At 45.4% G+C, this 13,944-nt stretch overlaps 1 protein-coding gene across 4 annotated transcripts in view; it reads left to right on the top strand.

Annotated features, from left to right (window-relative positions):
* The window catches only part of LOC137449793 (tenascin), an 85,903-nt gene that overhangs the window by 41,028 nt on the left and 30,931 nt on the right, over positions 1-13,944 (top strand). For 2 of the 4 annotated variants that reach the window (XM_068155634.1, XM_068155633.1), the window contains exons 9-10: positions 311-400; positions 1,295-1,558. In XM_068155634.1, the coding sequence (XP_068011735.1) occupies positions 311-400; positions 1,295-1,558 (354 nt within the window). Of the gene's footprint in view, positions 1-310; positions 401-1,294; positions 1,559-10,489; positions 10,763-12,750; positions 13,024-13,944 lie in introns of all 4 variants that reach the window. The other 2 variants (XM_068155630.1, XM_068155631.1) reach the window with 2 other exon arrangements.

Below are 13,944 nucleotides of genomic sequence, written 5' to 3'. Positions count from 1 at the left end.
TGGATGTCTGTCTGCTTTTCCTGGCAGAAGTACCTGTACTGCAAGGTGTTGAAAGCAGGAGATGTCTGATTATGCATTTGCACAGTGACCAAAAGGCAATCTCCCTCAGCCACAATCTTTATCCTTTGGCATGCACATGGAAAAAGAAATATTTGACATCAGGTCAGCTGGAAGGTCAACTGAAACCTCAATTCTCTGCATGCACAGGAAAGCACACATATTAACTTGTGTGCATTCAGGCTTCATTATTTAAACCTTGTGACCATATTTCATGGACAAGAATTCATATTTCTCACTCCTCATCTCTTAGGTTTGAGGCCTGGAACTGAATATGGCATCGGAGTGACAGCAGTGAGAGAGGACAGGGAAAGCGCTCCTGCAACCATTAATGCTGGCACTGGTGAGTAGCTTGATTGCCTTTTATGCTCTGGAGGAAGCAGTAAGTCAGGTGGTGCCCCTCTGTGGCTCATTCATTTCCAAATAATGCTGTAAGAAATATCTTACTAAGTTCTTGGTTTCATTTTGCTACCAGTGAGACATTTCCACTCAAGGGAAAGAAAAAACATTCCCCCAGATTTATTGACCTCTGAATTTGGCTTCCTTCTCTTGTACAAGGAGCTCTTAATGTTCAAGGAATTTCATCTCCAGGTGAGCTCCTTAATGGTGATGGTGCCATTAAACACTGATTACTCTGATCCATCCTCTGGATTCTGGTAGGAATGGTAGTTATGGCCAAAAAGTTGATCTGACAGGGAGCGCAGCCTCAGTGGTTGTAATAGTCCTGAGTGCTCTTTGAATCCAGGATTTTTCACACAATATCCTCCTTGCCCCACATAAATTCTCTGAAGGCTTAAATTCTGCCTCTCCTCTCTGCAGTGCCTGCTGAAGTGGAGTGTAGTGGGGGTGTGGTTTGTCTTTAAAAGATAGATTCTTCCCCGTGAAGGTGGTGAGTCACTGGAACAGGTTGCCCAGAGAACTTGCAGAGGCTCCAGGTGTTCAAAACTAGGTTGGAGGGGACCTTGAGCAGGCTGATTTAATAGGAGGTGTCCCTACAGTGGGGCAGTGGGACTGAAAATAGATGACTTTTATGACCTCCTCCAACCCAAACAATTCCATGGTTCTATGATCATCCTCTACCTATATCAAACAACAGGGCCTCAAAAGCTCCAGAAGATGGAAAAGGCTCTGAGCTGTTGTTAGACACCCTGTAAAGACACTACTGTGTCTACAGACACCAGAAAAATTGTGTCAGGGGAGTTCAGAGACATTTCAACTTTGCTTTTTTAACTTGTAGATCTTGATAACCCAAAGGACTTGGAAGTCAGTGACCCCACTGAAACTACCTTGTCCCTTCGCTGGAGGAGGCCGGTGGCCAAGTTTGACCGTTACCGCCTCAGTTACGTTAGTCCCTCTGGAAGGAAGAATGAAGTGGAGATCCCTGTGGACAGCACCACCTTCATCCTGAGAGGATTGGATGCAGGAACAGAATACACCATCAGTCTGGTGGCAGAGAAAGGCAGACACAAGAGCAAACCCACTACTGTCAAGGGTTCAACTGGTGAGTAACAGCTTTTGATGAGTGCCATGCACCAGGTCAGTGGGCAGTGAGTAGCCCAAGCACAGCTTCACCTAATTTTGCAAGCCATGCCCAGGGATCTGCTTAAAAACATCAGCTGCCTGCAGAGGAGACTTAGATCTGTCTAGCATGATAGACTTACCTGAGGGATGGCTGTGTGTTTCCCTACCTGCTGTGTTTAGCTCCATGTCCTCGGTGATTTCTTGCTTGTCCTTTGAGAAGGCTCACAAAGGACATAGTGTTTTGTCCTGCAGGAAATGCAGACCCCATCCTTAGTTTTCAATGAAGCTGCTTTCTTTGTGTGTTATGTTTTATAACTTGCTTTGTTTTCTACAGCCAAAAACTAAGAGGAAAACCAACCAGAATATACTTAACATTGCTTGTTCCTGCCTAATGAATTCTCTTCACAGCATGCCTCACCCATCATGCTGTAGCAGGGTCAATGGTGTTGCCCTTTTCCAGTTCTCTCATCCAAAAGCAAGAAAGGCCAGAAGTCTGGTCACAGTCACTGTTTCCATTGGCTACCATGGCTGTGACATTTGTCTGCAAAGAAGGGTCCCCCTTCTGCCATCTCCATCCGGATTAACCAGTGTCACTGGACTGCTTATTGACCAAGGTGTTACTCTGTGGCACACTTCAACCCAAAGCTCATTAGGCAGGGTAGAGAACACAAGTCCTGAATCTTTCCCTGCCTTCAGGTTAGGTCCTGTGAGGCAAAGCCTCAAGTGCTGTAAGTAACAGAGACAGAGAAAGTCAGAATCAGCTGGGCTAGAACTACTGTCCTGAGCAGATACTGAGGTGCTTAGCTTTTTCTTCCCAAAGACCATCTAGGAGGTGTACACGTGTTTTGGTTTAGAACCACTTAATAAATCCAAGGAAATGAGCCATTGTACTAGTGGGAAGGACTCTTCTGGCAGCATGTCTTGAGAATGTTACATCAGATTAACAACTCATCCATATGGTGAGCATGTAACCCAGTTCTGAGGAAGCTGAGCAGCAAAGGCTGCAGCTTTGTTCTTTCTTGCTCTGGTTCTGCAACCCTGCCTGCATAGCACAGTGTGGGTCCTGGAGAAGGACAGATGGTAATACATCAGGCATGAGAAGCCTGTGGAGATAAATGAGTGGGTATTAGAGAAACCAAGTGCCAACCTCAAAACCTTCTGCTCAGGAACCCAGATTGTGCACAACTATTGATGAATAGTGGATGTAATACCGTCTTTCCTCTGGAAGTGAGTTGCACATAGGAGCATGGCTTGGGGAAGTAACTTCTCCATTCTGATTAATGTTTTCAAGAAGATTTATGCCGTTTACCACAGACCCTTGTCTGTGCTGTGTCAGTCTCTCTTCCTTTCCTGGCTTCCCCTGCTCTTAGATTGCACCACCCTCTTTGATGCAAACTCAAGGAAACATTAGGAAGAATGATTTCATGAGCCAGTTCAGTGGGAAACTGTACTGCTGAGCATTGGGAAAGTAATTTCCCAGTAGAGGTTGTCCACTTCTGCAGCTGCTGAGAGTACCTGGAACCTGACTCCAACATATGGACTTTTAGTGGTAGCTGCTGTAGCATTTCTGGCTCGTGACACACTGCAAGGCTTTCTATATGAGGTTCAGAGGTACTCATCACTGGGAGCCCAGTTTAACCAGCTAGTCAACAGAGAGCAAAGCCTTTTAGCCAAAGGGGCCTGAAAAGACTGCAAACACCTCGGTTAGGCCATCATGTCTTACAGGCTGCTTCAGCTGGTGAGAGACTCTGCAGTGAAACTGGCTGATAGCCCTTGTTGGCAAGTGATATAAAATCGAAGAGCCAGAAGCAAGAAATAATGCAGAATGCTTCTTTGCTCCATCCCAAGGGAGTGGGGAAATGGCCTGGCAGGACATTAACGTTCTTTTTAGTAGAACTGCCAATGAAGCATTACAATGGAATTCCTCAAAAGGCTAGCAACAGCAGATGGACGTATTTAGGCCATATTCAACTTGAAGATTTCGCTAAGAGAATGGTACTGAGAAGTATTCCATTCTGAGAAAGAGTGTGTGTTTGTTGTCCCTCCAGTTTCCCTTCGACACAGCTTTCAGCTCTTTGGCATCTATTGGTCATTCATCTTGCCACCATGAATCATTCTGTCTGGCTGTCATCCACCCACCTTGGGCTCCTCCAGCTCGCTTTTTCTTCTCTCCATCTATTCCTCTAGCTTCTAAGTCAAGTGTTAGAACTCCATTGCCCTTGTCCCCCTACAGCTGGCTGTTTCCCAAACTTTCTGTTATCTCTTTCAATGTTCTGTCTGCTAAGCAATGAACAGTGATCCCTTCTGTGGTATCAGAGTCTTTTCCATGTATTCAGCTCCTTTTCATTTTTCAACCTTTGGACATCAAACCACATATTCCTCTTTTATATGTGAAAACTTCCAGGGGGAAGTCTTCAGACTGCAGCTCATGTAGGGCCTTGATTCAGCCCTTGTGCTGAGGTAATTGAAGGAAAGCCCCTTACCTAAGTCAAGAATATCAATAATATCATAGAATCATAGGATCAAAGACGTCAAAGATCATCAAGTCCAACCTGTCACCCAAGACCTCATCACTACTGAACCATGGCACCAAATGCCACATCCAATCCCCTTTTGAACACCTCCAGGGATGGTGACTCCACCACCTCCCCAGGCAGCACATTCCAAAGACTAACAACTCTCTCCATGAGGAACTTTCTCCTCACCTCCAGCCTAAACTTCCCCTGGCACAGCTTGAGAATGTGTCCTTTTGTGCTGGTTGCCTGGGAGAAGGTACCAACCCCCTCCTGGCTACAACCTCCCTTCAGGGAGTTGGAGAGAGCAAGAAGGTCTCCCCTGAGCCTCCTCTTCTCTAGGCTAAGCAACCCCAGCTCCCTCAGCCTCTCCTCACAGGGCTGTGCTCCAAATCCCTCCCCAGCTTTGTTGCCCTTCTCTGGACACCTTCCAGCATCTCAACTTCTCTCCTAAACTGAGGAGCCCAGAACTGGACACAGGACTCAAGGTGTGGCCTAACCAGTGCTGAGTACAGGGGCAGAATGACTTCCCTGCTCCTGCTGGCCACACTATTCTTGATGCAGGGCAGGATGCCATTGGCCTTCTTGGCCACCTGGGCACACTACTGGCTCATGTTCAGGTGGCTGTCAATCAGTACCCCCAGGTGCCTTTCCATCTGGCAGCTCTCCAGCCACTCTGACCTCAGCAACATATGCAAATACAAATCACTGTTTGCCTAACAGGCTTCTCCCCTTCCTGGAGGTGAGCAGAAAGCATTGATTTTACACCTGCTTTTGTCCTGAGAGCATAATTTCATTATGGCATTTTTGCACTGATTTGAAACCTGTTTAAATTGATTTATCTCCTCTGAAAACTTCTTTCTTTTTTTTTTTTTTTCATTTTCTGATGCATGTGTGAATTTGGAGAGAGACACTGAATCCTGAAGGTGTATTTGTGCTGATTTGATTGATGGTGGCAGGTGACTTGCTCTCTGTTAATTGAATGCAGGCGAAGCATGAAAGCAGGGAAGCCACTGAGGTGGGAAATGATGCGGTTTCCCACTAACAAGGAGATAATTCTGCATGTCAGAAGCATCACCTGCCTGTTGCCTTCCAGCTGTGCTCAGAGACCCATCCTCTGTGAGCTCCACAGTGCTCAGATTTTCAGAATCTGACTGTGCTGCAGGATGTACTCACAGAACACTCAGCATGCTGAAGGCAAAGACTTTTCCCCTTCCCTTCCTTTGGTTCTCTTTAAAGATTGCTCAGCTTCTTTCTGTCCTAGTTTTTAGGTATGGATTTGTGTTCCCTCTCTGCCTCCTTTTTTTTGTTTTAGCAAGTTCTGCATGTATCCATATGGATAACTCCTCCAAGCCTGCTTTTGATTGGAGAGGATGAGGCTTAGCATGCTTCTGCTGTGGCTGATTTCAGGCTTGGGATGTGGTTGCACTATTTGGCATGCTCCACTTCTGGTTTGTATCTGAAGCATGTTGCAGTAGAGACAAAAGAGATGTTGGAGAGACTTAGGGTTCAGATCCTCACTGATGTAAATTAGAGCAATGACCTTTGAAGGTAAATCACCTTTGAAGGTGATTTACATCAGCTGAGGATGGGCCCATTTCTCTGCTGGAAGTATTTCAGCTCATCTCTGTGTTTGATGGCTGTTGCCCTGGAGTTGCTGGTTAATGTGGTTTTGTGAGAACCATCTTGTGCTTGGCACTGCTACTTTTGCCTGTGGCCTGGATTCAGTCTCCAAAACAAAAGTCCCCATCTGTTTTCTCTCTTTTTAGGGCTCCTTGGTGCAAAGTTCACAAACTGCTAGGTAGCAGATGTTAGCTGTCTTATTTGTGGGTTTATTATTAGGAAATATTAACTTGTAATTCACCTCTGTTTAGCACATCTAGTCACAACAGCTGGAAAACTGATCAGTGAAACATCATTTAATCCTACCAGTCCTGCCCCTGCAGAGCTGAGTTATTTTACAAACCCCAGCACCAATTCTCATGCTCTGCTTCTGGTGCCCACTGACCTTCCCATCTCAGGAGTCACCGATGCTCTTCATAACCTTACTATAACACATAGGCCTTTCAGTAGTTTCACACTGACCTGGGCAGCACAGGATGAGATGTTTGATCAGTTCTTTATCACTCTGAAAGACCTGTCCAGTTTAATCAGAGCACAGGAAATCTTTTTGCTGGGAAACCATCAAGAAACAGAGATTCCCAGTGTCTCAGCTGGCACACAGTACCAGACTAATCTCCATGGAAGCCCTCAAGGTCAGCTCTCTTGGTCCCTGGAAGCCCTAGCTGCTACAGGTATTTTCTCTGGATGCATTAGCCATTTGTTCCTTTTCTGTTTTCAAACACAGAACTTCATTTCCATTCTCCTGCAGAAATGCAAGGCCTTGTGAGTGATGCATTTCTTAGTTGTTTGTGGTTTTGTTTTCTTCTTTTTGCATGAGACAAAGCTCTAATTGCTATGGAGTTAAAGCCTTGAGTGGTGCAGCATGGACAACGCCCCATGTAGCTTTCAAGGTGATGTGGCATCAATTGTCTCTTTTCAAACTGCATGCAAAGAGAGAGACAGTTGATGCATCTGCTATTTACAAGCTGTGGAAATAGCAAGATGTTGCTGGCTTGTGGTCCAAACACAAGCAAGATTGCAAGGAGGTTGCAGTTTGCAGCATTGGCATGGATGTGGTGATGTCAGAGAGAAACAAAAATACTGTAACTCATTGGGAGTATTCCTTCCTGAAAGCTTCTACCTCTTATCCCTGTGAAATGAAATGCATGAGGAAACAGGCCTGTAGCCACAGGGTTCAGGTCAGTAATGATCAATGTACCAGTGTGCAAGTTTATACCTGAAGATTAGTTTAGGAAAGATGTTGAGATGCTGGAAGGTGTCCAGAGAAGGGCAACAAAGCTGGGGAGGGGTCTGGAGCACAGCCCTGTGAGGAGAGGCTGAGGGAGCTGGGGTTGCTTAGCCTGGAGAAAAAGAGGCTCAGGGGAGACCTTATTGCTGTCTACAGCTCCCTGAAGGGAGGTTGTAGTCAGGTGGAGGTTGGTCTCTTCTCTCAGGCAACCAGCCCCAGAACAAGAGGACAGAGTGTCAAGCTGTGCCAGGAGAGGTTTAGGCTGGATGTTAGGAAGAAGTTCTTCATAGAAAGAGAGCTTAGCCATTGGAATGTGCTGCCCAGGGAGGTGGTGGAGTCACCATCACTGGAGGTGTTTAGGAAGAGAGTGGATGGGGTGCTTGGTACCATGGTTTAGTTGATCAGATGGTGTTGGGTGATAAGTTGGACTCAATGATCACAAAATCACCAGGGTTGGAAGAGCCCTTAAAGATCATCAAGTCCAACCCATCATCACAGACCTCATGACTAAACCATGGCACTAAGTGCCACATCCAAAACCCTCTTGAACATCTCAAAGGTCTTTTCCAAGCTGGTCTATTCTATTCTATTCTATTCTATTCTATTCTATTCTATTCTATTCTATTCTATTCTATTCTATTCATGATTAGCCATCACCCAAACCCAAATTCACAACAAGTGATGAAATATATGCAGGGAAACACCCAGATTGTTTCACACCCACTACAAGTCTAGAGCAGCCTCACCTCTCAATGGTTTGTTCTCTCTTTTTTTCTTTCTTTTTTAATTAAAAGGAAAAAAAAGTAAGAAACATCATCCCTTGATATCATTTGCTATGGCATTGTCATTGTTATGTCATGTTGGATGCTTTATGGAGGAGTTTTTTGGAGGTCTCCAGCAGTCCAAACTGGTGCATGATTTGGTATGAGCATGATGGGGGCTTGAGTGCTTCCAGGTCAGACATGCATGAGGACTGAATGGGAGCAAAAGGGACTTGCATCTTGGAGGTGAATGACACCAAGCACTCCAGAGAAATCTGAATTGCTTTAAGCTGTGGTGATCACTGCATTGCTCATTACAAGCAGTCTTGTCCTTAAAAGATTTTACCTCCCTGTACCTCTTGGTTTAGTGGCATTTTCATTTGAAGGATATGTGTTTGTTTTATTTGTTCCTGTGTAGTTATTTCTGACACAAACAGTTCCTTTCCTGCCCTGCTTTCTCTTTTTCAGCTAAACAGTTCTATTTTGACAGGACCCACATTTTGCCTCAATGTGTCTCCTTTCTGTTCCTGATGAAGCAGAACAAACCAGCTCTGGATTCATGCATTTTTGTTGTTGTTGTTGTTGTTGTGGAAAGCCATTCTATTCTTTCATAAACAATCTCTTCCTTTCTAACAGGATGGGGAAAACTCACCAAAACTCTTGTGCTCCTGACTTAGCAGTAGTGAATCTCACTGGAGGTTACTGTCTGTGATCTAGGAGTGCTCAGCCTCTGAAAATACAACCCCAGCTACCTATACAAGGCTGTGCAACAGTCATGTCACTCTGTTTTAACAGGGGGGGAAATGGATATAAGCAATGGTGCTGAGCTTCATTTTTATTCATTCCAGGGCTTCTTTATCTTCTGCCTTATAAAGCTTTAAGTTGAAGTTTACAACTGACCACTTGTCAGTCTCTTATGAATTTCTCAGTCATGCAGGTTGGGATTGTTCAGGCAGACTCTGTTCCTATTAGGATGCTTATATGCTGAGAAAGCAATTGAATCAGAAAAGTGATAGAAAGCCATCACAGCCCACAGGCTGATGATAAATCATCCAGCAAGAGTTTCCATGTGGAAAAAAGCAGGTCTTACTCTGTCATTTTCCCATATGACTGCTAATTCTTAGGCATCAAATCTATCTCCTTTGTAATACAGGATTTTCTGTTCTTGCTGAGAAAATGACCTAAACTTTCACGAATAGAATAGAATAGAATAGAATAGAATAGAATAGAATAGAATAGAATAGAATAGAATAGAATAGAATAGACCAGACCAGGTTGGAAGAGACCTTCAAGGTCATTGTGTCCAACCTATCATCCAACACCACCTAATCATCTAAACCATGCAACCAAGCACCCTATCAAGTCTCCTCCTGAACACCTCCAATGATGGTGACTCCACCACCTCCCCAGGCAGCCCATTCCAATGGACAATCTGTGTAGAACTTCTTCCTAACCTCCAGCCTAAACCTCCCTTGGTGCAGCCTGAGACTGTGTCCTCTTGTTCTGATGCTGGCTGTCTGGGAGAAGAGAACAACCTCTGCCTGTCTACAACCTCCGCCTGTCTACAACCTCCCTTAAGGTAGTTGTAGAGAGCAGTAATGTCACCCCTGAGCCTCCTCTTCTCCAGGCTAAGCAACCCCAGCTCCCTCAGCCTCTCCTCACAGGGCTGTGCTCCAAACCCCTCACCAACTTTGTTGCCCTTCTCTGGACTTGTTCCAGCAAGTCAACATCCTTCCTAAACTGAGAGGCCCAGAACTGGACACAGTATCATCAGAGAGTTAGCTCTGGTGCTTCCTAACTTCCTTCACCACCCCAATGATGCCTTATGAGAATGTTTATTTCTGTAAACAGATTGCAGTTTTAGTAACTCTGAAAACCCAAACTTCTCTGCCCCCCAGGAAGGCTTTGTGCACAGGGTGATGTAACAGCAAGAAAACAAATCCAATAAACCAAAGACATGCAGGCATGGATTCATAGGATCATAGATTGATAGAATGGTTTGGATTGGAAGAGGTCTTAAAGATCATTTAGATCCACCCCCCCCGTCATGGACAGGAATACCTTCCACTAGCCCAGGTTGCTCAAGGCTTCATCAAACCTGGCCTTGAATGCCTCTAGGGAGGAGGCATTCACAACCTCCCTGGGCAGCCTGTTCCAGTGTCTCACCACCCTTGCTGGAAATAATTTCTTCCTGATCTCCAGTCTAAATCTCCCCTCCTCAAGATTAAATCCATGAAGAAATTTTTTCCATCCTTATTGCTTTGGATTAGGAATAGTTTGGAAGAATAAATAGCTTCCTTTTTGTGGACACAAGTAAAAGCACAAACATCTGAATCCCAGCTACTCTAAGCTCAGTGTCTTCCTACCTTTCCATCAGGCATTATTGCAGTGTTCACAGTCACTTCATGATGGAAACACCAAGTTGTTGAGAGTGCAGAGAGGTGGCTGTAGCAACACCTGCCTGATAGGGAGTTGTAAGCAATGTTGACAAAGCAGCTGCAGCTGTAGGATGCTCTATAAGCTGCTTTCTGTCAGCAGTCTTTCAGCATCAGTGTGGTTATTATTTATTGTTACAGTTCTTTTCTTACTGTTCTGTTTTGCTCTGTCTCTGAAGAGACTTTACAAGTTATGTGGGGCAGCTGAGAAGGTGAATGTGGGGGGGGGGGGGTGCATCTCCATGTCACAGGGTACAAGTGAAATTCATCAACAGAGAATGTCATTAGATACCATTTCATCACCAGCAGCCTGCAATCTGAGTAACCGATTGACTCTCTGTCCTTATTCAGAGGAGGAACCCGAGCTTGGAAATTTATCAGTGTCAGAGACTGGCTGGGATGGGTTCCAGCTCACCTGGACAGCAGCCAGCGGGGCCTATGAGAACTTTATCATTCAGGTGCAGGACGCTGAGCATCCAGAAGAAACCCAGAATGTCACAGTCCCGGGCGGACTGCGCTCTGTGAATGTTACTGGCCTCAAGGCCAATACACCTTATAACATCACACTTCATGGTGTGATTCAAGGCTACAGGACCATACCCCTTTCTGTTGAAACCATAACAGGTATCTTTTCAAGTCACTCCCCCAGTCCATGGCTCCCTTTCCTGGCAGACAGGGGTGTGAGCCAGAGCTATTGCAACTGCTCAGCAAAGCTTGTTCACTTGGTCGGCTCTGAACTCATTAAAGCTTGGATGAACGTCTCTGGCATGGAAATGTCTCATGATCAGACTTTCCAACAATAGCCTTAATGGACCCATGGAGCTCTTTGCTGTCAGAAATGCTTCTTCCCCCCCCTCAGCACAGAATGGCTTCTTTTACTCCCTTTACTCACTTTTCTGCCAGCTGACACTAACAGCAAACCCCAGCTGGTTGTTGCACGTGCTTGGGAAAGCTTAGGTTCCCTTATCAAATTACAGAAACCCATTCTCCAAAGCCCAGATAATCAATGCCCCAGAGTATGTTAAGGTTTTACCCTTCAGAAGCTACTTCTGAAATGATGCACTAGCTTCTGTGTAAATGCAAACTCAGGGGTATGGTTTATGCATCTGACTCAAGGGCAGGGACAGACACCTTCTGTATGTTCTCATAGAGAAAAGACCACAAATGAATTCCCACCAAGAGTGGGATCATCTATTAAGCCACACAAGGTTGTTAAGCAGTCTGGTCTGAAAAAAGATGTGATGGAAAAAGACCAAATTCAGCAGAACATTGACCTGAAAGAAGGAAAGTCACAAGGTGGCATGGAACTATCCAAGAGCCACGAAAGCAAGTTCCCAGCTGTGCAAGATGGCAGGTTTAACTGAGAGTTTATCATGAGCTTCAACTCTGAGAGGCAAAAATATACCTGTGTCTATCCTGTGGGCTCACTGGTTCTTCCAGGTCCTATGACCAGTGGTAATGAAGAGGTTATGAATTAATGAGCAATGAAGAGGCACCAGTGGCTATTCCTTCAGCCAATTTCTTACGGACAATATTTGCTGTCTCTGGGCTTTCCTAGAGACCTTTGCAATCTGCTGTGGTTGTCAGACAGCCAGAGCTTGCTCGTGTTTGATTTCCCCAAGCACATGTTATCCAGCACAGAAGGGGATAAGAACTAAACAGAACTGAAAGGTGGAAGGCAGTAGAACCTGCTTGTTTCAATAACGCTTTAAGCAGCCTGGCTTGGGTAGAAATGTGTCTGGCACAAGGCAGTGGCCTTGGGCTGCGTCCCACTTCAGGCTAGAAATCCTGTGCTTTGAGAGCCCTGAGTGTGAGCTGGTAGCAGGTTGCCCATTGAAACCAGACAAATGTGGCCAGACAAAAGAGGCTGTACAGGGACAAACAAGAAAACAGCCATCATGGGTGTCCTGCCTAAATATGCAATGTGCTCCCTTTTTATTAACTTAATGAAAACAGCAGAAGATGCCCTGCTGAGGCTTTCCCTTCCCTTTCTGGGTCATGCTCAGCACCCGGCTTTTCAAACTTTTCCCTTCTGGGGACTTGCAATTGTCAGAATTTTCTGAGCCTTCCTGTAACGCATCAGAGATGTCTGCAGGGAGGAAGAAACCCCAAGGCAGCTATTTCTGCTTTGCATTTTGGCTCCAGCTCCAAAATTACATGCCAGCTTTCATAGGCTTAAGCTGAAAGGGAAAGCAGAAGAGCACACAAAACACAACCTTTTCTTTTGAGTGAAGCAATAGCTCCAGTATTAGTTTCTCCTACAACTGGACTCTGGCTTTTTCAGAGGGTCCAGCAGCATTCAGAAAAGTTCCTTAGCATCTGCTTTCATGCTGAGACATCAAAGGCACATGGCTGCCCCTGGAGGGACAGGGAAACAGCCATGGCTTTAAAGCTTTTTTTCCTTTTCTTTTGATTTTCTTTTCTGCCTCATTTCACATTTTGAGATGCTTTCACTTGGTTTCTCCCCCTTACTACCTGTCTGCTTGTAGCAAGCTTTTACTCAAAGCCTTTTCCCCAAGGGCTGCCAGCATGAGCAGAGAGAAGCACAGCATCTCTGAGCAGGAGGAGGTGCAGGGCTGTCCCCTTCTGACCAGTGTTGTTTCCCTCCTCAGGGGTGCCCCCGGAAGTTGGTGAGCTAACCGTTTCCGACATTACTCCTGAAAGCTTCAACCTTTCCTGGACGAGCACCAGTGAGGACTTCGACGTCTTTACTATTGAAATTATTGATTCTAACAGGTTGCTGGAGCCCATGGAGTTCAACATCTCAGGCAATTCAAGAACTGCTCATATCTCAGGGCTTTCTCCCAGCACTGATTTTATTGTCTACCTCTATGGGATCTCTCATGGTTTCCGCACACAGGCAATAAGTGCTGCAGCTACCACAGGTACATAAAACCTACCTCAATATTAACTCTCCTTTCTTCTAACTCTTCTTTACAGGTCGTGCCCCCTTCCCTGCCCACAGCTACCCCACTACCAAATCCTCTACCTCATTGCTTCTAAGGAAGACCTGCCGGAGACCTTTTGAGCTGTGAATGTTAACCCAGCATCCCATCCAGCAAAGGCAGTCATCACAGCCTGCTGTGATTCCATTCACACAAGAAGTTTCATTCACACACACTAAGGTTGGGGAAACCTCTGACAAAGATGAGCAGCAAACCAAATTTCCCAAGAACCAAGTGGGAGATGAGGCCTTATGTTAGCCTTGCAACAGGTGTCTGCATCTGGCACAGAGCAGATACTATTTCTCTCAGATAAACTCACTTCTGGATGCAGTTTGAACTCTGATTCTCCAAAGAGATTTCAGATATCTTTCAGTCTGTGACAGCAGACTCCTTGCAAGGCAGATGCATTGCTTGAATTCAGCTTCAGAGTTCAGTTAGCAGTGGGTAAGAGGTTGAAAGAGGCCATGAAATAGGTAGGCATTTAGTTGTGGGCGCATTGCACGTCTCACAGGTTTACAGTTGACAGTTTTAACAGGAAAAACAGGCAAGGACTGGAGTAGACTGCAGAAGCAGAAGGTGCATTCTCATACTAGACAGATAATGTCATCTTTTGATATCTCTACTGAATTTTGCTGCTGTCATGATCTTAGGAAAAGCTGTCAAAGCAGTTTGTCATAGCAATAGATTAATGTGGTCAGTGACATTAAGCAGACTATCAGATTCCAGTGATCAGATAATACAGAGTTGCAGTTCCTAGCATCAGCAGATTGTGAATATCTTGATTGAATCATGGGTAGCATGGGCAGGGTGACTGCAGGGGTGGTGGTGTGAAACCCATTGTGAGACAGCAGGCCAAATGAT

The sequence above is a fragment of the Melanerpes formicivorus genome, unplaced genomic scaffold (genome assembly GCF_026170545.1).
Source record: "Melanerpes formicivorus ecotype bairdi unplaced genomic scaffold, bMelFor1.0.p_v2 SCAF_33, whole genome shotgun sequence".
In the NCBI taxonomy this organism is placed as follows: domain Eukaryota; kingdom Metazoa; phylum Chordata; class Aves; order Piciformes; family Picidae; genus Melanerpes; species Melanerpes formicivorus.
Note: the sequence above shows the minus strand (reverse complement) of the source record. Positions and strands in the feature narration are given on the sequence as shown.